The 25,234-nt window shown below is 44.6% G+C and overlaps 2 protein-coding genes across 2 annotated transcripts; one reads left to right on the plus strand and one right to left on the minus strand.

The window, feature by feature from the left end:
- Positions 1-2,988: 2,988 nt before the first annotated feature.
- On the plus strand, positions 2,989-3,306 carry LOC132012908 (small cysteine and glycine repeat-containing protein 1-like). The gene has a single exon (XM_059392695.1). It carries the CDS (start codon positions 2,989-2,991, stop codon positions 3,304-3,306), a length of 318 nt encoding a protein of 105 aa, XP_059248678.1.
- Positions 3,307-18,632: 15,326 nt separating this feature from the next.
- Positions 18,633-19,375, minus strand: LOC132012909 (small cysteine and glycine repeat-containing protein 7-like). The gene has a single exon (XM_059392696.1). It carries the CDS (start codon positions 19,373-19,375, stop codon positions 19,010-19,012), a length of 366 nt encoding a protein of 121 aa, XP_059248679.1. The 3' UTR covers positions 18,633-19,009.
- Positions 19,376-25,234: the final 5,859 nt, after the last annotated feature.

The following is a 25,234-nucleotide window of genomic DNA, read 5'->3' on the forward strand; positions in this document are numbered from 1 at the left end:
ACATATTTTACTCTATGGTAAAAGATTGCATCTTACTGTATATCATCTTATGCATATTTTGCTGACTGTCCTTTCCCTCATTCTTCATCCCCACTGAATCCCTATTTCATTTGATTTTTTTCCCCCAGGTTACTGAGGTAAAGTTGGCAAAACTGTAAGATATTTAAGTTTACCATGTGATGATTTGATATAGATATACGGTGTGAAAGGTCAATTCTTGTTTTCTAATGTCACTGTTCTCATGCCTGTCATCTACAAGGAGCTAGTTTGGGGACAATGCTTTCTGTAAGTGTGGCTGTCAAGGGCAGGGGAGAGAAGAGGAAGTAGCAGGAGGCCGACTGGGCCCTTTCTTGTTTGAGGGTGAGAGAGAGGCCATCCTAAAGGTTTCAGGGCTGCTGAGAAGGGTCCAGAAAGCAGAGGGAATTCATTGCTGTGTCTGCAGTGTCTTTCATGGGATGGACACTTACTTAGTAGGTGCTCAGCAAAAACCTGCGGAGGTAAGAGGTGCATGCGAAAGGAGATTTAAAAGGCCAGAGGGGTGGTCTTCAGAGCGCAGATGGAGGGGCTGGCCTGTGGTGGGAGGAGCGGGGGGTGCACCACCTTGGTTGTAACTCAAGGCAAGAAGGAGAGAGAGGGCACAGATACGGGCGGGTTTATAGAGTCTGTGCTCGAAAAAACCCTTCTGGAGTGAAGGGGCTGGAGTAGGCATCGGGCACCTGCAGGAAAGGGATGAGATTGGAAGTATCTCTGGCAGAGGAAGGGGAGCCCAGCTGATGAGCGCAGAGCGGTGAGCGCAGAGGAGGACAGGGCGGAGGGCCCAGCTAGTTCACGGGACACCTTGACGGTGGTGCTCCCAGCTCTTAGCCCCTCCTCGCCTACCATCGTCCTCCTACTCAGCACCATTTGCGCCTGTTTTCCTTGCCCGTCGTCTCTCCTTCCTTTATTATCATGTAATGAAAATCCAGCCCAAACCGTAGGACAGAAAAAAAGAAAGATTAATTTCAACTGAAATGATCGGGAAAAGCTAAGATTTGAACTGTGTTTTTAAAAAACAAGAATTTCAGGGGTGGAAGAGGGCATTTTCTGCTAAAGGCACAGTCATGAGGGAGGTAAGGGGAGGATATCTAAGTTCAAATAATGATTATACGGCTGCTGTGGAGAGCAACAACAGGTCTGGGTCACGGGAGAAATCTAGGGCGTGTCTTGTGTCGTCACTGTCATCCCGGAGAATTTTGCTCATTGACCCTGTTCCTTCTTGTGCGGCGTGTTCTTTGCTAAATCTTGCCTGTTTCATCGGTAAGGTCTTTGGTCTTATTACTAAATGCTCCTTAAACTGTGCAGCACACAGTACCTGTACCATAAAGATTAACTGCTAGTCATAGTGCTATTAATTGCCAAGGTTTCCCTCCTCGTGAAGCCTTCGGTTATCCTAGAGCCCCTGACAGATGAGGCTGCAAAGCCTGTTGAAGCCAGATTGTTACTGGTGAGTCTGGACTTCAGTTTAAAGACAGAGGCAGTCAGCCGAGGATTATGGAGTCGGAACAAAATATATGCCCCTGGAAAATATAGCAGCATAAGGTAGGGTTTATATATATTTAATAATAATATATGTATATAAAATTTATAATGATTTTAATGTATAGTGCTTATACATATAAGCACTAAAATTTCATTAAATGGCATTGAGCCATCATAATACCTTATACTAACCATGCATAGAGATTTATTATACTTGATGAGGTGAAAGTTAATAGTTCGGAACATTTTTAAGCAGTTTCTTTCCTCAGGGACCCCCATTTTCCAAATCTCTCTTCTGGTAGCTTCAGTGTGAGGTTCTAAGACCCACGAGGGCCCTGAGGCTGGTAAGATCATCCTTTTCCAACTGGGTATCAGTGTGAGGCTGGGTTTGCTTTATGCGCTTCAACCAAAACAACACAGTCCAACAATTAATGTGGAAGGTAGCTAGTGAGAAGCTGGTCATCTTTGATTAAATCAGACATTAAAGCAACTTGCAAAAGTATAAAACAATGTCACTGCATTCACTAAATTTTTGGGAAAATGTAGTTATTTTTTCCCAAAAAAGTGCTATTTATGTGAGCAAGTAATGGGCTTACGGTGTTATTTTAAAATTCATGCTAACGCTCCGAAGGCAGCCAGCAGATGAGGGCATCTCTGGGCACAGGGGACCTTCCCAGGGCCTGTGAAACTCACTGCGTGGCCACCTTGTCGCCTGCTCTGTGACTAAGACCAAAGCTACCCATGTGACTCAAGTAAGCAGAACTAATGACAAGGCAGACATTCGAGAGTGGGAAGGTCCTGAAGCTGGATCTGGAGACTGTGGGCTTCTCTAGGGAGGATGGTTTTAGCCTTTGCTGAGTGAGTTCACCATTTGCAGCCAGAGCATGTGTCCCGGGAAGAAGGACCCATGTCTGCTGTCTAGAGGGATGTGGCCTCTTTGTGCCATGCTGACCACTGGTAGAAAACGTGGTGGATGTTGCAAGTTCCCTCCTTTACTTAAGGTTCTCTGTATTCTTTCCCCTACTGAAAGGACCCCTCAGAATTTTCTTCAGAGAGATGTCAAGGGAAATAATAATTCCCCGGGGGGCAAATACTGGTGAGCAAGTGAAATGTCAGTGAGCAGATGCGGTGGGCAGATGCTCTCCCCAGCTCATGGATTCCAAGACCAGCTATATTTGGAAACAGGGATAGGTTCTTTGCTAAATATTCCTGTTGGGTGAAACAGAGATAAATTTAGCTAAACCAAAAGCAGGTGACTTAATGAGACTAAAGGTGTCAGGAAATAAACAGGAAGAGCCTGAAGTTTTCCTAGAGGAGCGCAAATCAACCTCAGGGAAGTGCTCACGTGTCTTCCCTCTCACCCCCACAGTTGGTATATAAGGGGCTCCCCCAGCAGAAGGCGGCATCAGACCTTCCTCACCTCCTGAGTCTCCCTCCTCACCTCTTCTGAGTCCTTACTCTCCTGACACCATGGGGTGCTGTGGCTGTGGAAGTTGTGGCGGCTGCGGCGGCTGCGGCGGCTGCGGCGGCTGCGGCGGCTGCGGCGGCTGTGGCAGCTGCACCACCTGCAGGTGCTACCGCGTGGGCTGCTGCTCCGCCTGCTGTCCCTGCTGCTGCGGCTGCTGCGGCGGCTGCTGCAGTACCCCCGTGGTCTGCTGCTGCCGCCGCACCTGTGGCTGCAGCTCCTGTGGCTGCGGCTCGTGTGGCTGTGGCTGTGGGAAGGGCTGTTGCCAGCAGAAGTGCTGTTGCCAGCAGAAGTGCTGTTGCAAGAAGCAATGCTGCTGCTAGGCGGCTGGCGGCTCCACCCCTCCCGGGAGCTGGAGGCCCCTCCGCCCTACGGGTAAGATGGCTTTGGGCTTTGCCTCATCCACCTACTCCTTTCCCTTGGCCTCTCTGCCACCGGCTTCCCCCGCTCCTGCTTCCTGGGCCTGATGCTTTATCCTTCTGAGATCTCCCTCTGCCCACATCTGGCACAGGTTTGCCCCAATTGCACAGCATGAAACAGATGCAGCCAAAGAGCCCATGAGAAGACAGCTGGGCAAAGCCAAAGTTTACTGGGAACCCTAGGAGTTTATTTGTTTGTAATGGCCTTTCTTTTATAAATATTCAGGCCTGGCTTTTGGCCGTTTGGGGGTTTTCTGCCTGTGCACTGTCTTTTCTGTTGCTCTGTCCCACATCTACTGTTTTAAATTTCCTAATAAACTGACTTGATGCACGATAACATCTCTCCATTCGTCCGTGTTCTATGAATTTCACCGTGGGCTACTCAAGCCCGCACAGTGAATCCAGCTCTGGCGCTCCCGCGGCTTCCTCACCCAGCAGCCGGTCTGGAGGCGGGACCCTGCATCCATAGCCACTTAGCAAACATGCACACAGACCCATTCACTGCTGCCCTGAGGGGCCTCTGCGCTCACACTCAAAGTTCCAGGGTGGGGTAAAGGTGGTGGGCATTGGTGGTGGTGTGACTCTGTTTCTTCAAACTTATTTAAGAAAAAAAAGAAAAGAAAAGAAAAGGAAAGAAAAGAAAAGAAAGCCCCAAAGGAAGGAAGAAGGCAGGTAAACTACAATTTATCTTGCAATGCTGGGTGGTTTCCCAGGAGACTGAGAAGCATTGGTCCCGGCAGGGAGCTCCAGCTCCGTGGAGCATTCCAGAAGGTTCTTTTCTTGCTAGCATCCTTGGCCGTGCCTCTAACAACCGTGTCTTTTCTCTCTGCTTCTGCTGATACTGTACAGCAAACTCTCAGGGCAGGCTTTTGGGGAGGGAAGATGTCCTGTTGCCCAGCTGCTGAGTGCATGGGATGATTCTGCTCAGCTACGGGAGGGGGAGGGGAGCCACACGTTATGACATCAGGGTCAACCCTTGTGGCCAGACCAGCTCCAGCAGCAGGACAGCCAAGGGGTTTTCTCCTTTAGCTTGCATGCTGCTCCTGTGTCCCAGAAAAAAAAGAATGGGTGTTGAGTTCTCCCGGACACCTCTCCATCTATAGTTCACTATAAGTTTTCAAGGTGAGTTGTATTAGACCCATTTCATTGCTGAAGTGACTGAGGTTGAGGCAGTTAAGAAATTCACTGAAAGAAATGCAGTTTATCAATCCCGATTGAATCCCAGGATTTTCTGACACCAAACATGACAATCCTTTTCCTATACCAACACGATTCTCTGAGTATCAACGGGGTTCCTTGTTCATTTATTTCCCCCCTTTTTGGTCTTCCCATGTTTATGCATCCATGTGATGATATCTGTCTGTTCTTTATACTGCCAGGTGGTCTTTGAACACTGCTTCCTAGGTAAGAGCTAGGTTCCAGCAAATTCCTTCTCAGCCATCAGAGGAATTTCTAGGCCACACAAGGGCACATTCTCTGCTTATCTAGGTGACAGCTATTTAACTCATTACTGGTAGGATGTAACCGTCCACCAATGCTTAACGCATTGGTTAAGGAAGAGGGGTCTTTTAGTCTCCAGAAATGGTCTTGAAGTTGGTGTATTTGTTCTGGGTTCCTTGAAAAATGGTATGGGAGTTATCCATTTACCATGCTTACCTAGGAGATAATGGGGCTGGGGCTGGAGGACTTTAGCTCTTTTTTATTTTTTAAAGTCCTATTTCTTATGCTTCTTGAACACCCCCCTAAGGTCATTTAGAGGTGGCATGGGTTCAGTTTAGGCCCCATCTTCCCCACTAAACCTCCCCACCTCTAGGCTAGGAACTTATTTCTCTCTGAGTTCCCATAATGCTTTTTTTTTCTTTAGTATCAAATAATGTATTCTATATCTTATTATTGTTACTTATAAATAAGAGATGACGCTAGATAGTTAGATAGATAGACAGGGACTTTCTTCCTAAAATTATATACATAATTTTTATAATTATACATGTAATTTTTAATAAATCTATCTATAGGTATAATTTTTTCCTGTTCTGTCCCACTGATGTATCTGCGTATTCAAACTCCTGAATGATGCTCACGCACTGTGCCTCTCACTGTGCCAGATGCTGGGACTGGACTATGCTAAGCAATGGCTCCTGGCCCTGGGGTGCTTACACTCTGAGGAGGAAGACAAACAAGTAAATGAGAAATACTCTGTAATATGGTAAGTGCTGTGGCTGAGAGGAGGAGCCTGAGGTATTATGGAAATGCACAAAGACCTAATCCAGGTTTTTGTTTGTTTGTTTTTTGTTTTTTGGTGGGGGAGGTGGTGGCGGTGCCAGGGTCACAGAAAGCTCATGGAGGAAGTGACACTTAAGACCAAGTCAAGAAGAGTTAAGGCAGCTGCTGGGAAGAGGGTGTGTCAGGGGACATGGCAGGGATGGGAACTATTTCAGGTGAGGCAGCAACGTGTGCAAAGGTCAGAGATGAGAGGAAGTATGACCAGTGTGGAGAGCCTGAGTTGGGTGTAGCTGCGGACTTGAGGGTGTGGGTGTCACATGAGGAGATGAGGCCAAGAAGTGAGCAAAGTCCAGGCCAGGGAAGACCTCACGCAAGTGTGTGGACATTGTGTTCCATACTGTGAAAGATTCCTTGAAGGATTTTAGTCGGGAAGTGACGTACTTCAGGGAAAGTACCAGTCTGGCAGCATAAGGAGAATGGGTGCAGGGAGATAAGTCTAGAGCCAGAAAAACAGACAAGAAGCTGAGGTAGTGGTCTGGGCGCTGATGAAGGGGGCTTGAACTGCATGCTATGGGGACATATGAGAAATTTTAAATGTCAAATGGAGAAGAAAATGGACTTTAGGAGAATTCAAGAGTCCCAGGTGAGCTACCTGGGACAGGTGGGAGAGCTGGGGAAATGAATCATGGATCACGGATCATGGTCACCCACCAAGTCAGCGATATTGATGGTAGCAGCTGATACTGCCAGCAAGTCTCCTCCTGATTGGTCTTCACAATCGTTTAGAAGGAAGGTATGAAAATTATCCCCACTGTTTGGGAAATTGGGGCTGTTAGGGGACATCTCCCAGACTCTGCATAGTGGAGCCCAGATCAAATCCAGTCTGCTGGACACCCTGCTGACTCTCTGCTCCCAGCACTGCTATAGAGAAGGAGTGAAGGTGAGAGCAAGGTTTGCTTATCTTTGTGGCCTTCCAGAGCCTGGCACATGATTCACAGTGGAGGCCTCCCTCTTCCATGACTGTAATTGAAAATCTGCCCCTTGGGAAATGGAACCTTAGGGATTCTGCATTCATGCTAACCACATGTATCTTCCCTCCTGCCACAGTCTTTAACAGGCAGTAGGTGGGGCCATGTTTGTGTTTGTGGACTTGTGGACCATTTAAATACCTAGGCATCACTAAACTGTCAAACGCTTGTAAAGTAAGAAGAAGGGTTGGACTAGGGGAAGCTGAGTCAGGTAAGTACATCATCCAACCCTGTCTTTCAGTAAAATTTTGATACTGTTATTATCATGGACTTTTGCACCAATTTTAATCTTTGAAAATATTGTATTAAAAACATCTTGATGACTTGGTTTTTGGTGCTACCTTAAATTTTTGGTGCCACCTTAAATTTTCACCCCAGGTAAGTGTTTCATTCACTCTATATGAGGTCTGGCCCTGGGAAGAAGCATTAGGTGGAGCCAAATATTCCCCACTACTGTTATTTCTATGCAGATATAAACATAGATTTTCTATATGGAATAATATTCCTATTCGAATTATTATTCTCAGACTGTGACTAGGTATCAGTAATCCCAAGAACTTGCAAATAAATAGGAAAGCCATCCTAATTCTAACAATGGCTTTTATTGAGTAGGTCCCAAGCTCTGTCTTAAGTGTTTTTAGGTATTATTACATGTACATTCCACAATAACCCTCTGCTAGAGGTATTATTCTTTTCATCAGGAAACTGAGATAAAGAAGGATCTGATCCTACCTCTGGAAGTGAAGGGAGGAAGCAGGGTGATCCCAGACTGCATGCTCCAGTCCCCACTCCTTCCTCCTGTTCTACCTGTTCCCATCTGGTTTCCCATTCAAGACCCAGCTTGAGTTCTACCTGCTTCATAAGCTTTCCTATCTTAGCTACATAATTGGAGTTAATTAGCCCCTCTTTGAACTCTTACAAGTCTTAATATTCACTTGGAACTTAAACATCCCACACTTGGAGTCAACTCTTATTTTGTTGGACTATTATTTTAAAGCGTTTCCCCCCTGAATTTACCCAATTATATTTTCTCCTATCTCTGATTAGTCGGAGTTAATTAGAAGTACATTTCTTTCCATTGCCCATATGGCCCGCACGTGAAATGTTTGTTAATGTGGTTTGCTTTGCTGAAGTGTTTATCATTCCAAGTAGAACTATAAGTAGGAAGTTAATTGATAGATGCGCTGCATAGTATCCTCTATTTAGAACAGCCACACCTGGTTATTTTTAACTGGCATGCTTATCCATTCGAACCATGCTTTAGGTAGGAAATTGTGTTACAGACTAATGGGTCACACATTTGAATGCTATAAGGCTTTCAAAGACCTGATTGTACAGGTTGGAGTTGGAATTGTTTTCTATCCCGATGGGACGGAGATGAGCTGACCATCCTAGATGCATTCGGTTAATCTGAATGTAGTCACCATTTGAAAGAGATCTGATCATTGTCCGATGTGATTTTTTCAAAATCTTGGTAAAAGTTCAAGTGAAGCAAAGAACCCAGCAGATGGTATCTGTAGGAGTCTCGTTTAGTCTTTGGGATTCCCACACTCTTTTACAAGGGAAGGCATCATTGGTACAAAAACAGGGGGCAGTAGCAAGTATGTAGGGGGAAGGGGTAAAGTTGTCTAGCTTATTCAACTAGAAAAAGGAGTTAGAAAATCATATAGATAATCACAAGTATCTATCAATTCTGCTTCCATGATGCCTCGTACACTTAGGCAGTGACTGTTCCATATGAACTTCAGCTCGACCGGTCTGGGATTCTGCCATGTCTGGTTAGATCTCCAGAATGGTGAAGTGAGACTGTCCAGGGATACTTGAGATGAAGACTGAGGGGCATATTAATGAAAACAAAAGCAAGGAGGGTCATTTGAAGGGAAAAGAGTCAGGCAACGGTGTTCAGTTCTATGATGATGACCCAGTTACTAGAGGTCTTTTGAGTGGTTCATGTTGGGGACTAAGAGCAATTGGTCTTGGGTCTGAGGCATGTGGAAAAAAGTCAAGGAGAAATGTTCCCAGACAGACATGGAGAGTCTGGAGCATGGAATCAGGTGGGGGAGGACATTCTCTCCATGGCAGCAGAGCGACATCAGGGCAGGATGACACTGGCACAGATGTGGCCGGGAAGGTCAGCACTGGTAGCAGCCACAGCACAGGGCAGTGTCTGGTGACAGTGTTGGCTCCATCATGGTGGAGCTTTGGCTCTGGCTTAGGATCTGCAACCCTTAGGCAGTGCCTGCAGCCGGTGGCAGCCACCATGTCCCGTGATGGGTTTTCCTGCTTGCAAGGGCTCAGAGTTGTATCACCGCCAGTCTTGGGGGACTGGCCAGGGGAGAAAGGGATGCTCAACAGGACCACTGAGTGTGCTACATTCCTGAGCACACTGAAACCTCTTGAGGACCCTCCAGGATCATGGTTGTTAGGGCAGCAGGACTCTGAAGAGGGTGAGAGGGTGGAGCTACATGGCACCCAATGATGAGCAAAATTCAGTTAATCAGATCGACACATTCAACAATAATTATTGGCCACTTACTAAGGGACTGAGTAGCCGATCTAGTAAAACACTGTTTGTTACTGTAAATGTGATACTGTCTTCTTTACTCTGATGGAGTTCCCTGGGGAATGTTCTGTGCCCCACTTACCACTTATTCCTTCCCTCTCTGTCCCCGTCTCTAGAACACTGAGGTTATCTGGCCAACACTGTTGCAAATGCCTTTTAACTGGTCCCAGCTTTTGGGGGTCTCACCTTCCCAAGTCCTGGTTCTGTGGTCGGTCACCTTCCAGAAATATGAATCTTGGGTCCCATGAACCCTACACCCCCAGTGCTTCTGGACCAGCTTCCCCTTGCTCTCTGGCCAGAAGTAGAGTGTTCCTATGAACACTTTCATAAACCAAAGAGACATAAAACTGAAGAAGGAGCAATTATCATTAATTTATCTGGAAACATTTTTGAGGATTCCCAGACTCCCAAAACACCTCTCTGAGGCTTTTCTGCAACCTTAGGACACATATTGCGAACAGATGCACACAGTCAATGGGGATAAAGCACAAATGCTCGAGGACATAGTTCAAAGCTCTGGGGGCTTGATGGTGGGATGCTGAGGGTGCTTTCCCAGGAAGGAGCTGGGTAGGGTTGCTCTCCCTGCCTCTGGAACAGCTCTATAATTTCGGCTTTAATCATAAAAGTGAAAAGCCTTTTCAGATTTCTTTCCATCAGCAAAAACAGGTGCTAACGTAGGTCTTTGTAAAGCAAAGTAGCCTAACATGAACTTTCAAAAAGCAGGGATACCTGCCCAGGGATTTCTACCCTTAACTCTACCTACGTTCCCAGGCCTTCCCCTGGGTCCCATTCCATAAGTACCAGGGGCAGGCCCATGGGGCTGCTGCCTGGATCACCCCTCACCTGTTCCCATCTCCAATCCTTACTGAAACCCTTCTATGGAAAATAAGCCTTTCCTGCAATAGATGGTCCCTGTCAGTTTTCCCAATTCCCCTTCTCCCACATAAACCCAGAATCAACAACTTCTTTCTCATACCTCTAAGAAAGTCCATTGATTGGGTTATTCTGGTTCTGGTGCCGTGTTTTGGAATTCTTTTTTTTTTTTTTCCCTCTTTCCAGCATGCATTTCTCACCAGACTGAGAGTCTTGATTCATCTCATGGTGCTCTCACAGTGTCCTCAGAGTTACCCCACCAAGACAAGGATAATTCGATAACTACTTAGTTAATTGCATATGATGCTCCCTCTCCAAGTTGATATGATGGAAAATATTAATGTGCTTTAAGGTAGAAGCTCACAAGCCCTTTTAAATGAGAACAGAGGCATCTTGAAGGTTAGAGAATTGGGGAGAAACACGTAGGAGCCGAAGGCATGGAAGCAGTGCTTCCTCATTGTGTATTTCCCAGGATAGTTATTTTTCAGTTTTTAAAATTTATTTTTATTATTTAAGTAGCTTTGCTTATTTATTTGACAGACAAAGAGATCACAAGTAGATGGAGAGGCAGGTGGAGAGAACTGTGGCGACTGAATTCAGGTAGATGTAAGGATGATTTAAAGGTCTGTACAGTGCCAAACTACTCCATTATCCTTCTTTTTCTGGCTCTCTTTTTAAAGATTTTATTTATTTGAGAGAGAATGAATGAGAAAGAGAGAGAGAGAGAATGAGTTGGGGGTAGGAACAGAGGCAGAAGGAGAAGCAGACACCCCACTGAGCAGGGAGCCCGATGTGGGACTTGATTCTGGGACTCTGGGGTCATGCCCTGAGCTAACGGCAGGCGCTTAACCAACTGATCCATCCAGGTGCCCCTCCATTATCTTTCTGCTCTGAAAAGTAGGACAGTTGCCTTCATAAAGAAGTCATCTTTAAAACTTTTTTTTTTATCCAACTATAATTAACATACAATGTTATATTAGGTTCATATATACAGTATAGTGATTCAACAATCCCATATATTACTCAGTACTCATGACGATGACTGTACTCTTAACCCCCATCATCTATTTCCCCCATCCCCCACCCCCTCCCCTCTAGTAACCAGCAGTTTGTTTTTTATAGTTTCTATATCAGTCTTATTTTTTTGGTCTGTCTCTTTTTTTTTTTGTTTGTTTGCTTTGTTCCTTCAATTCTACATATGAGGGAAATTATACGGTATTTGTCTTTCTTTGACTGACTTATTTCACTTAGCATTATCCCACCTAGATCCAGCCATGTTGTTGCGATTGGCAAGATTTCATTCTTTTTTATGACTGAGTAATATTCTATCACATGTATATACCACATCTCTATCCATTCTAGATAGGTACTTAGGCTGCTTCCATATCTTGGCTATCATAAATAACGCTTCAGTAAACATAGGAGTACACATATTTTTTTAAATTAGTGTTTTTGTAACTACTGGGGTAAATACCCTGTAGTGGACTTACCGAATCATATGGCAACTCTTAATTTTTTAAGGAGTGTCCATACTGTTTTCCATAGTGGCTGGGTCAGCTTGGCGTTCCCCTCAACAGTGCATGAGGATTCCTTTTTCTCCACATCCTTGTTAACACTTATTGTTTCTTGTGTTTTTTATTTTAGCCATTCTTCCAGGTATGAGGTAGTATCTCATTGTAGTTTTATTTGCATTTATCTGATGATGAGTGATGTTGAGCATCTTTGCATGTGTCTATTGGCCATCTGTATCTCTTCTTTGGAAAATTGTCTATTCCTGTTCTCTGCCCATTTTCTAACCAGATTATTTGCTTTTTTAGGTGTTGAGTTGTATAAGTTCTTTATATATTTTGGATATTAACCCCTTATTGGATACATCATTTGGAAATACCTTTTCCTATTCAGTAGGTTGTCTTTTTGTTTTGTTGATGGTTTCTTTTGCTGTGTGAAAGATCTTATTTTACTATAGTCCCAATAGTTTAATTTTCTTTTTGTTTCCTTTGCCAAAAGAGAAGTATCTGGAAAAATATTTCTAAGGCTGATATCAAAGAGATTAGTGCCTATGTTTTTTTCTAGGACTTTTATGGTTTTAGGCCTGACATTTAAGTCTTTAATTCATTTTGAGTTTCCTTCTGTGTATGGTATAGAAAGTGGTCCAATTTCATTTCTTAGAATGTTACTGTCCAGTTTTCCAAACACTGTTAAAGATAATGTCTTTTTACAATTGTATATTCTTGCCTCTTTTATTATAGACTAACTGGCCATAAAAGCATGGGTTTATTTCTGGATTCTCTGTTCTGTTTTATTGATCTGTGTGTTTGTTTTTGTGCCAGTACCATACTGTTTTGATTATTATAGCTTTGTAGTATACCTTGAAATCTGGGATTGTGATACATCAAGTTTTGCTCTTTTTTTTTTTTTTTTCTCAAGATGGCTTTGGCTATTCAGAGTCTTTTGCAGTTCTGTAGAAATTTAAGGATTATTCTAGTTCTGTGAAAAATGCTGTTGGTATTTTGATATGGACTGCATTGAATCTGTTGATTGCTTTGGGTAGTATGGACATTTAACAATGTTGGCTCTTCCAATTCATGAACATGGACTATCTTTCCCTTTGCTTGTGTCATCTTCAATTTCTTTCACAAAGTTTTATAGTTTTCATAGTACAGGGCTTTACTTCCTTGGTTAAATTTTAAGACTTCTTTAACAGTAACTAAAAAGTAACCAGAAGGGTATCTGGGTGGCTCAGTTGGTTAAGCATCTGCCTTCGGCTTGGGTCGTGATCCTGGGGTCCTGAGATCATGTCCCACATTGGGCTGTGCAGGGAGCCTGCTTCTCCCTCTGTCTTTGCCCCCTTCTCTCTGTCTGTATCTCTCTCTAATGAATAAATAAATTTTAAAAATATTTAAAAAGTACCCAGAAGAGAGCCCTGTGTTAAAGACCTGGACTATAACATTACTCCAAACTCCTTCAACTCAGGGTCATGCAGGGGGCTGCCAGGACACCTGGGCTTGCCTCATCTGTGTGCCACTTGGACTGTCCTAGGATGGCTGTTAAGACCACTTTCATATTCTACAACAGTCAGTAGAACCTGACCTGCAGACTGCAGTGATTGCCTTCACTATTTCCTCTTAACAGGAAAGAGTCCTCTGAATAGGAATGGCTAATTAGAAGCAACCATTTCAAGTAAGCATTCCATGGCAGACTGGTCCATGATCACTAGGGACTGAGCAACTGTTGGAAATATACCTTTAGGTTTGTCTTTCTTTTTCTTTTTTAAAGATTTTATTTATTTGAGAGCAAGAGAGAGTGAGAGCATGAACAGGGGTTGGGGGAAGGGGCAGAGGGAGAGGAAGAAGTAGGCTCCCTGCTCAGCAGGGAGGGGTTCAGTCCCACAATCTCAGGATCATGACCTGAGTTGAAGGCAGATGGGGTTCAGTCCCACAATCTCAGGATCATGACCTGAGTTGAAGGCAGATGCTTAACTGACTGAGCCACCAGGTGCCCTACGTTTGTCTTTCTTTTTAAACAGGCTGATGACAGCAGAAGGCTCCTTGAGTTTGGCACTTGGCTTGGGAATGTTGTGCTTAGGATGTGCTTCTATCTTCTGGCAGAATGCTAAGGTCACTCTGTCATAACCCCTGATAACACTGGATCCCTTCTCCTCTGAATCAGAGTCTTCTTCTAACTGATGTTACAGGAGGAAGAAACACCCAAGGAACTCAGCCTTGGGATGATGAAACAACGTGACCTGGGATCACCTTTCCCTTTGATTCTCAAAATTTCCCTTTGATTCTGCCTAAAGGGATGCTTCACCATTTAGTAAATGGTTATAAGTGGTATAGGAATGAAAATATCTTGTCCTGGGCTAATAATGACCAAGAAATGTAAAAGTACCCAAGGGAAATTCTGACCCATTCAGATGTCTACCAAAAACCCTCCAACACCCCCCCCCAAAAGAAAACAACCCAAAAACTGGATATCATAGTTACTTCCTGTCCTATTTTTAAAATGATCTTAAAAAGAGAAGTAAAAGATAAATTTAGCAAAGTTTACAAGTCAGAAGGACCCATTAAGGAAGTGCATAAAAGGCCATGTGAGATTCAGCCATGGATATTTACATCAACAACAACAGGGAAGTGGCCTTGAGTCCTGGGTCAATATTCTCCCTGCAGTGTTGGTATATAAGGGGCTCCCACAGCAGAAGGCGGCATCAGACCTTCCTCACCTCCTGAGTTTCCCTCCTCACCTCTTCTGAGTCCTTACTCTCCTGATACCATGGGGTGCTGTGGCTGTGGAAGTTGTGGCGGCTGTGGTGGCTGCAGCAGTGGCTGCGGCGGCTGCGGTGGTTGTGGTGGCTGTGGTGGCTGCGGTGGTGGCTGTGGTGGCTGCGGTGGCGGCTGTGGCAGCTGCACCACCTGCAGGTGCTACCGTGTGGGCTGCTGCTCTGCCTGCTGCCCCTGCTGCTGCGGTTGCTGCGGGGGCTGCTGCAGTACCCCCGTGGTCTGCTGCTGCCGCCGCACCTGTTGCTCGTGTGGCTGTGGCTCGTGTGGCTGTGGCTTGTGTGGCTGTGGCTGTGGGAAGGGCTGCTGCCAGCAGAAGTGCTGTTGCCAGCAGAAGTGCTGTTGCAAGAAGCAATGCTGCTGCTAAGAGGGCCATCTGGCCCCTGTCCCTGCACAAGAGATAATGGGAATATCTTCCACTTCATTCATCGGTCCTACATGTTGTCCTCTGGTAGTCTGAGACTTACCCTCTTGGGTAGCTTTGGTGACTTTGCTCCTGGATTTAGGTTCCTCTTTTTCCTGCTTTGGGTGTTTCCAATTTTCCTCCCTGAAAAGTTTCCAATTAAATAGGACATAGCAAAAACAAGGACATGAAAATTCCAAAAGAAGAGCTGACATCACGGAGTTCCATCAGATGGGATCACATTATTATTCTTAGATGTATGTGATTATTTCCTTCCCATGTATGTGCTTTTATGTCTACTCCTTTTTTATCTTGTATTTCTATTTGTCAATAACACTTTTTAAAAATTTCCAGTAAAATAAAAACTTTAATCACTAAATGTTTCTCTTTGCCTTTATTTTGATTTTACCTTATCCCACCCCCTAGAACATCTTAATCTCACTTAAACATCCCTTAGAAGATGAGAATAGTTTTCTTGCCACTACTGTCCATGCATTCCAGCTATGAACACCAATGGGACACTTGAAAGAATAATGTATCTATATTCTGAATTCTGTTTTGAAATGACAGTTACAGAGAAACAAGTGTCCCCCGAAAAAAGAAAGAAAGAAAGAAAGAAGTGTCCCTAATTTATTAAGAAATGTGTCCCTAATTCATTAAAAAAAAATCCTGTTTTATTCACAAAGAACCACTTCAAACCCATTTTCAGAAATGTATCTGCTACCAAAATATGGATGGCTTCATTTACTTTAGATTCCCATCTATTGTGGCCATTTACTCTTTGTGTCAAGGGCAGAGTTCCACCCCTGCTGAGCAGGCCCTTTCATTTTTTCCCCTATAAATTCAGCCAGCAGTGCCCATTTAGACTTTTGGTATTATTAGTTTAGCTTTCTATCTCCCTAAATACAAAAGGCAATGCCAGCAGGTTGTGCTAAGTGGGCCAGCATTGGTGGACATGAGACTTATCTTCATTCTCTTCTGTTTATATTAATTTAACCTCAGTTGGGGTCTTGCTGAGGCTCAAGCTTTCTTTTGACTTTACTTCAAATCTATTTTTTTTTTTCTTTTTGAATTGGGGGAGGGACAGAGACAGAGGAAGTGAGAGAATCTCAAGCAGACCCCATGCTGAGCATGGCACAGGGCTTGATCTCATGACCCTGAGATCATGACCTGAGCCAAAATCAACAGTGAGAAGTTTAACTGACTGAGCCACCCAGGCGTCCCTTAGATCTTACTTAACAACTCAAACTGTGATGTGTGTTTTAAATAATTTTTTTAAAAAGATTTTATTTATTTATTTGAGAGAGAGACAGTGAGAGAGAGCATGAGAGGGGAGAAGGTCAGAGGGAGAAGCAGACTCCCCATGGAGCTGGGAGCCGGATGTGGGACTCGATCCCCGGACTCCAGGATCATGACCTGACGCAAAGGCAGTTGCTTAACCTACTGAGCCACCCATGCACCCAGTGATGCGTGTTTTTAAATTGTATTTCCATTTTTTAGAGACTCATGAGCTTAGAGGGGATCTGACTGGTCATTGAATGTGAGTCCTTTTGCCAGACTGTGATAGTCTATTCCTGATAGGAAAACAGTTTTATGAGCAAGATGTTTCCTTTATACCTGGAGCAAACTAGAGTTGAGTTAATCCCCTATAGCCATCATTCACTTGGAAGATACAAACTGAAATACAAATGACATTTTATGACTCAGATCAGGAGTAGTACTTAAAAGGATTTAAATATTTCAGAAGAATCTACTTCTTTCTTTCAGAGAAACTCCTAGATATAAAGGTGGGTCTAAGGTGTTGAAGCCAGTTCAAAGATAGAGTAGTTCAAAGATACCCTGCCTTAGGGTGTCTTTGGGTGGGGTGGGCTGTGTACAAGGAATCGTAATCCAAGGCCAAGTGTGATGCTTGCTGCAGCTGTTTCCATCAGAGGTGGAGAGATAGTTCTCAAAAACACTCAGAGTGGCTTCATAGCACTGTATCTTAAGGCTTTCTTGTGAACTCTTCAGTGTATGTTCTCTCTGCCACTTTTGGTTTACTTTGGGCCAGAGCCAGAAAGTGGTAGAGGTCATTGTCCCTGCAATGGGAAGGTCAACAATTGTTGTCTCTGCATTAATTTTCCTCTTCTTTTGCCACAAGGCACATGTTTCTCAGGTGGACCCAGTACTGACAACAAAAAGATGGATCACAATTTAAGGAAAATATTTCTGTATTTCAACGGAGTTCAGCAAATATTTTCATTTTTCAATCTGATATGTTTCTGCCTTTGTTTTCAAATCCTTATAGGCCCTGCCTATACCTTTCCCAATTATTCAGATCACCTAAATGAAGACCCGTATTTTGCAATTAGATTACAGAGAGGAACATTCAAGAACTGAGGTGAAATGCAGGTTGTGTGCCTTCCCATGCGTTCCAGCCCCTGTCACCAGAGCCCCCATACATGGATCCTGTGTGATTTCCTTGTGGATTTTGCGGTAGCTTCATGTACTGGGAATTAGTGTGGACCACGCTCAGGAGGAAGAAGAGAGAGCTAAGTGTGTCAAGGAAAACCAGGAACCACACTGTGTACATGTGCCACATTGTGGATGCAACAGCAGCATGTTTCTTTCTTTCTGTGTATCAACTTAGAATTTGATGAAGCTCATCTCAGACCCTCTTCTCAAACCTTATCTTCTGAATTTCAAGGGGGGAAAGGAAGACTATCTTTTAAGGGGCTCCCTTTGGAGATTTTACTTGACATGGCTACTCAATTCATATATTGTTTGGTGATTTCATTGCATTTGGTCACTTCAGCCTATGTAAGCATCTAGTTTGTCAGGCTCTGCTCTGAGTGACAAGAAAATACTCCATATGGATTTGTGGTGTTGGAGCAAGAATATCCTTCTGAAGACAAACCACAGGGACTTGTTTTTCCTCAACCCCAGCTTCACCACCAGACCCAGCTGGGAGACCCCTGCCTCCTTTCTCTCTCAGCTCACTGCTAAACCAACCATGATGGATCAAGAATCTGGAAAGCACAGAAAAGAGCCAGGCATCACTATGGGAAATTAATAGAAAGGGTGATCAGGAACACATTTTATTGTGGGTAATGGTGTGGACTCCTTCAGACAATGCTGAGGGGATGGTATGAAAGTTTCCCAGTTTGTTTATTTTGAATCTAATGCTCATCTTCTGACACTACATCTGAAAGCCAATTTTGTAGTTCGTAGTAGCTGACAGACAGACTTCCGTGGCCCCTACCATGGCTCCAGAAGAACTTCTGAGAGAGCTGCTTGGGAGGGTATGGATGCTTAGTGAGGTGGTGGCTGAATGAAAAGCACTCATGGACTATAGCTAATGGGCAAAGAGATGTGAGAGATTCAGGGCTTCCATTTATGTTGCCTGTTGGAGTAATTCTCAGCTATGAGGCCATGACAGTCGGGATCAACATGCAGTAGAAAAAGACCCTAGTAGTATAAAAAAGTGAGCATCATAAACGATAAGCCTCAAAAGTGACAATGCTCTTAAGTGGTCAAATGACTACGCAGAATCTGTATGAATTTTCATGTACTCAGACTGCTGTTGCTGACTCTATCAGAAGAAAGATTTGGGAAGGGTTTAGTTTATGACCTTCTGCTGCCAAGATAAAGGATGTGCCCCCTGAGTTCTTTGCTTCTTGATAGACCCACAATGGATTAACCATTTACTAACCCATCTATATCCATTGCAAACAACTTCTCTTGCTTTTAACTCATTGTCATGTTCACCTATACACTACCTACTTCATGTTGAGATTGAAATGCATTGTTCCCAAGGGATAGATAGTTTAGAGACTGGCAAAAACAAACAAACAACAACAACAACAAAGGTCTTTGAGGCTGATTTAGTATAATTTATTAAGAAAAGAGTTGTTTTGCATTTACAGAGATGGCAATGCAATGGTAAAAACAGGACATAAATAAACACAAAGTTAAAGGCATTTCAAGAACACAAAACATTAGCTATCTTGATTCATTTTTGTCAAGGGCAATATTTGAAAGTTAATGGACAGAGGAGGCTGTCCATTTACACTTTGGCTGGTGTTTATTAAATGCAAACAGGATGACAGAAACCACAGAATGTGGGATTCCTATGGGTTGGTGACCAGGCTCAGGTCACGCTTGTGACTTAAAAGTCAGAAAGGAGCTGACAGAAAGGAAGGGGGAAGTCTTACCTATAGCATGGTTACCTGCAGCACTTCCCCAGAGGCCGGCCAGCCGCCTAGCAGCAGCATTGCTTCTTGCAACAGCACTTCTGCTGGCAACAGCACTTCTGCTGGCAACAGCCCTTCCCACAGCCGCAGCCACATGAGCCACAGCCACAGGAACTGCAGCCACAGGTGCGGCGGCAGCAGCAGACCACGGGGGTACTGCAGCAGCCCCCACAGCAGCCGCAGCAGCAGGGGCAGCAGGCGGAGCAGCAGCCCACACGGTAGCATCTGCAGGTGGTGCAGCTGCCACAGCCGCCGCAGCCGCCACAGCCGCCACAGCCGCCACAGCCGCCACAGCCGCCACAGCCACCGCTACAGCCACCGCAGCCGCCGCAGCCACCGCAGCCGCCACAACTTCCACAGCCACAGCAACCCATGGTATCAGGAGAGAGGACTCAGGAGGGAGTAGAGAGGAGCAAAACTCAGGAGGTGAGAGAGGTCTGATGCCACCTTCTGCTGGTGGAGCCCTTATATACCAGCACTGGGAGGAAAGCAGGAAGACACATGACCACTTCCTTGTCGCTATTTGGCTCTACTTACAGGGAAGAATCCCATCATCTCTTATTTGCTTCCCTTTTAGATATCTTTGTCTTCATCACATGTTTAGTTTATTGTTTAAATAAAACCTTTATTCCAGTTTAACTTTGAAAAAAACCCAGAAAGTTCTAGGGAGGCATTCTGGGAACCCAGAGTGTGGTGAAGCTATCATCAGGAATGGGCCGAATCTCATCTTCCCACGATACCTGTGTCTGTGGGGCTTGCAGACCACACCCTGGGCCAGGTGATCTGTGAGCACCCAGGGGCTGGCATGGTCCCTGACCTCAAAGAGCTTGTAATAGGAAGTAATCCTGGGAGCTGGGATGTGAAAGGCCAGATACCATCATTGCATCTGTTGACCAGTGAAAAATTCTGGAGCTGGAAACTTCGACTCCTTTCCTCTTCATGTGAAGCATAACACTGTTCTTTCTCACAACCAGGTTTTAACGACTATTTTATAACAAATAAATCCACTTAAGAGTCATTTTAATGATGTAAATGGACAAGGAATTAATTTTTAAGTTTTGTTTTTGAGTAGATAAGATCAGTTGATGTCTTCACTAAGGAGTCTGACCTTGGTGGGACGCCTGGGTGGTTCAGTTGGTTAAGCGGCTGCCTTCGGCTCGGGTCATGATCCCAGAGTCCTGGGATCGAGTCCCACATCGGGCTCCTTGCTCGGCAGGGAGTCTGCTTCCCCCTCTGCCTCTGCCTGCCTCTCTGTCTGCCTGTGCTTGCTCGCTTTCTCTCCCTCTATCACTGGCAAATAAATAAATAATCTTAAAAAAAAAAAAAAAGGAGTCTGACCTTGGAGATTTTGAAAGAAGGGTGGGAACTTTGAGGGGTGCAGGTACAGAGGCCAGAGATGCGAGGAGGGGCCCAATGCGGTGAGAAGGAGTGTGAAGTATGGTGAAGTGTGCCGCTGTGGTCCTGGGTGGGACTGGAGGGCTAGCGACTAACATGGACAAGAAAAACAAGAGCACCAGTGGGCTCCTCATCACGTGTGCTGTTGGAGGAGCCCTCTGGCCTCTCAGGGAGTTCTGCAGACCTTCATGGAGATCGTTGGTGGCCAACAGATTCCCCAAACTATGATTTATAACTGGCTTGCTGCCCAGGGCCCATTTTCCCAATCTGGTGAGATTGTTCTTCAGGAATCTGAGTGAGAGGAAATGTTGTAAGGTCCCAGAGGCATGTTGGCATTGCTATTCATGATCTCAAACTATTTTTGAGGTTTGTAGACCAAGGCATGCATTTTAACCACCCAGCTGAGATGCGCCAGGGTGGGGGGTACAGTGGGGTAAGAGATAGAGGAATAGGTTTGAGAGATTTTAAGGAGGCACAATCACAGAATTCAGTGGAAGACCAGATACGGGGCTAAGAGAAACAAGGGATTCAGAGCTTTTTAATAGATTGTCAGCTCAATGGAGAAGACACAGTGGAGGAATATAGCTTTTTTGGTGGGGTTGGTGATTGGGTTGGGGAGATTATGCCTTGAGCCTGGGGCCTGGGACATGGCAGGTGGATCTGGAGCATGGAGGAGATTCTAAGTTGGAGGAAGGAATCTGGGCAACGCCCATGGGAACTGAAGCCCTGGGTGTGGATGTGAGCATGAAGGGAGAGAGTGTAGCAGGAGAGACAGGAACATCAGGTCAAGATTTTCAATAGACGGCTTACAAGGTTGAGGAAGAAAAGAAGGTCATTCAGTTTAAAAATAGTCCACGTCTCTTTGGAAATACAGCTGTGAACATGGAACGTCACAAGAACTCATATGGCCCATTTAATGAGGTGTAAGGTTCATGAGAATGATAGATGTGAAAACCATTGGAAAGAAGTGGCTTGTTCAGTCTGGTTATTCATATGGACTCTGCCTCTCTGAAGTTTCTATTAGAACGGGGGTTGCTTTCTGCTGGTGATATGGAGAAAAACCCATTGAGGAGAGGCAGAAAAGGAGCAAGCAATAATTAAGCACTTTCTTTATTCTAAATCTCAAAGGTTCAGGCGCCTGGGTGGCTCAGTTGGTTAAGCATCTGCCTTCAGTTCAGGTCATGATCCCAGAGTCCTGGGATCAAGTCCTGCATCGGGCTCCCAGCTCCATGGGGGATCTACTTCTCCCTCTGACCTTCCCCCCTCATGCTCTTTCTCACTCTCTCAAATAAATAATATCTTAAAAAAAATTAAAAAATAATTTCAACGATTCATCTGTTTTTCTCTGGAAATGAAGACAACTCCAGAAGATTAGTGTCTCTTTGCCTCTAAAATGACTTGAAGAAGAAAAACTAAAATTAGAAAATGTACTGGGTCAAATATCACCCATAAGAACGCAAACAAGGAATAGCCCTGGATGAGCTTCTTGTGGAAACTACATTGGCAGCCGTGAGGAAGTGCTGGGTCATGTGTTCTGGGTCACTCACTCCATCACCTTCCTCCTCAAGATGGTACATAAGGGGCTCCCCCAGCAGAAGGCGGCATCAGACCTTCCTCACCTCCTGAGTCTCCCTCCTCACCTCTCCTGAGTCCTTACTCTCCTGACACCATGGGGTGCTGTGGCTGTGGAAGTTGTGGCGGCTGCGGTGGCTGCGGTGGCTGTGGTGGCTGTGGCGGCTGCGGTGGTGGCTGCGGTGGCTGTGGTGGCTGCGGTGGCTGTGGTGGTGGCTGTGGTGGCAGCTGTACCACCTGCAGATGCTACCGGGTCAACTGCTGTCCCTGTTGCACCGGCTGCTGCGGGTGCTGCTGCACTGTCCCTGTGGTCTGCTGCTGCCGCCGCTCCTGTGGCTGCAGCTCCTGTGGCTGTGGCTGTGGGAAGGGCTGTTGCCAGCAGAAGTGCTGTTGCCAGCAGAAGTGCTGTTGCAAGAAGCAATGCTGCTGCTAGGCAGCTGGTGCACAGGTGCCACCAGCACCCATTCACTTGGTAAGACTTCTGCCTTCCTGTTGCTCTTCTGCCACTTGATGGTCCTGAAAAATACCCTTTTCCTGTCTTTGGTGCCTTAAGTCCTTCCATCAGAAGAGTCCCCGAACTCAGAGAAATCATCTAATGGAAGAAATACTGATGCAGTGGAGCACCAGAGTAATTATGCAAATTACTAATGAAATCATGATTACGAATACTTGGTTTGATGGAAATATCCAGTGCCTTGCAGGTTTGTCTTTCACCACTTTTTTCTGTCATCATGCATAGTCCTCCCCCACCCTACCTTTTTTCCTTCCTAGTCATTACATAATACTCTCTAAATTTCCCTAATAAAATAAACACTAGAAATCCATAAAAAGTGTTCTTTTTGTCTTTGTTGTGTTTGAGTGCATGGAATCCTGGTTTGTTCTGAAACTTGAGAATTTACCTTTGCACCAAATTTTTAAAACCCTTGCAGCTGTAGCAGGTTCAAAGCCCCAGCGAGGTCCTTGGTGACCACCCTCTCCCCTCAGTGAAACTTTACTTTCCTGCCAGCCTCCTTCCTCCCTTACAGCTCGGTGTGCCAACTCTCCTAGGGGACACAGTCCTCATGTACTGATATAAGGACATGGCCCTTCAGCAGGCATTAAACCTTACATGGGCATTCCCATCAGGACCCAAATTCAGAATTTAATAGTGGGCCTGAGACCATTTGGGCTCTTTTGTGGACATATTCAATCTTTTTCTTCTCCTCTTTCTGTTTTTTGGTGCATGCAGTTTTCTTCTTTCAACTGTTTCAGTAGGTAGTAAACATTTGATGGTAACAGACGTCTGAAACGTTTCTAAATTTTTAAAATGCATTCAGTTGCCATAAATTCTTCCAGTGCCTCTGTCTTCTCAGCTACCTTCAGCAAAAGTAATACATGAAAAGAACCCATGGGGAAAGGGGGTTTCCAATGCTTTTTTGAGGGGGGACATCTTTTCTTCCACTGCTTCAGTTTTGTCCACAAGAGGATAACCTCTTTTCTTTTTCCTTCCTTTCTCTTTCTTTTCCAGTTCCTTTCTTTTCTCTCCTCTCCCTTCCTTGTCCTTTTCTTTCCTTTAATTATTTTCTACAGCTTTTTTTTTTTTCAACTGTTGAGATTCTGTGATTTTATTAGCAGTAGAGACTGTAGGCCAAGGAGATTTTGGATCATGATGGTTCAGTATTTTCACACATTGATGCATTTGTCCAAAAAGGGAGGAAGCTCTGCTGGATAATATGTTCAAATGAAATAAATTAACCACACCTCTGGGCTCAAAAACAAGATCTGTATCTCTGTGGACCAAACACAGAACAGAAATGCAGAATGCAAGGCTGCAGCCACGTCCTTGCTGGGATCTGGGTCGGGAAGTGGTCTACAGACAGGTGGAGAGTAGGAATATGATCACAGAGATCAGATATTCCACACAGAGTGGGCATGATATAGCTAGGCTCACTTGAGATGTAGCATGAGGGTGGGCCCCCTTCTGTCTTGAAAAAATCCTATGACTCTCTGCTGCAAGGGTTCTGGCCTATAAAATGGTGTCCACCAGAGACATGGATATAGTCCCAAGATCACAAATTGACTTAAATTATCCAGAGGCTTGAGAATAATCTATGATATCCCATTACACTATGGGATGAGGCTTGGATGTAGGGCAGGAGAATATAACAGCAAAACTTCTAGACAGGTCAAAGCCAAGGTGAGGGTTGAGGTAAGAAGAGAGAGTGAGAGAAATGAAAGTAGAAACAAAGCACTTCTCACTTAAGGGAGGTTGGCAAAGTTTCAAAAACTCTTTGTAGTAGGAAGCTCTAACATGGTTCCCAGTGATCCCTGCCTCCTGGTGTTCATACCCTTGTGAAATCAATCATCGTCCCTGGGGTATGCACTGGATCTAGGGACTAATGAAGAGAATACCACAAAAGTGACAGGATGCCACATTCTTGATTAGGTTACAAAATCTTTAAGCCGATCCTTGATTTCTTGGCTTGCACACTTTGATGAAGCAAGCTGACATGTTGGAGAGGTCCATATGACCAGAAACTGAGCACAGTCTCCAGTCAACAGCTAGCAAGGAATTGAAGCCTTCTGCTCAGTGGCCACGAGGAACCGAATCCTGCCAACAATTACATGAACTTTGAAATGCATCATGCCCCAGTCAATGCCCTACCTCCTTGAGATGACCACAGTCCAGTCAACACTTAGCCTATGGAAGACCTTGAAGTAGAAGACTCAGTTAAGGTGTACCCAGACTTCTGACCCAGAAACTATGAAATAATAAATGTAAATGTGTGGTGTTTTAAGTCACAAGTGTTGGGGTAATTTGTTATAGAATACTAAATAACTAACACATTTGAAAACATCTAATGTTAGGAAAGGGCAACAAAATAAACTTGGAACATGAATTCATTTCAGATGAAACTGACTTTATAGAACTAACAATGTCTTTTAAACAATATTTTTTGGATCCTTAAAACAATAAACAAGAGAATGTCTTCCATTTAAAAATGAAGGATTTATTGTGAAAATACAGGTAAAAACAAAATAAGAATGGGTTGCTATCAAAATCCTGGGAACAAAAAAAATATGAGTTGAAATAAAAACTCAAGCAACAAAATAAGACACTATCAAAGAGAGAATTTGTGAATTTCAAGATGGATATCAGGTGTTCGCTTAGCACACGACAGAAGGAAACAGAGTCCCAGAATAGAAACTGAAGTAGTCTGTCTTGACATGAAATCTAATCTGGGAACAAGGTTTTGAAGACTTTCCCCATAGGGCTTCTTCTTATG

Source organism: Mustela nigripes, chromosome 3 (genome assembly GCF_022355385.1).
Source record: "Mustela nigripes isolate SB6536 chromosome 3, MUSNIG.SB6536, whole genome shotgun sequence".
Taxonomy (NCBI): Eukaryota; Metazoa; Chordata; class Mammalia; order Carnivora; family Mustelidae; genus Mustela; species Mustela nigripes.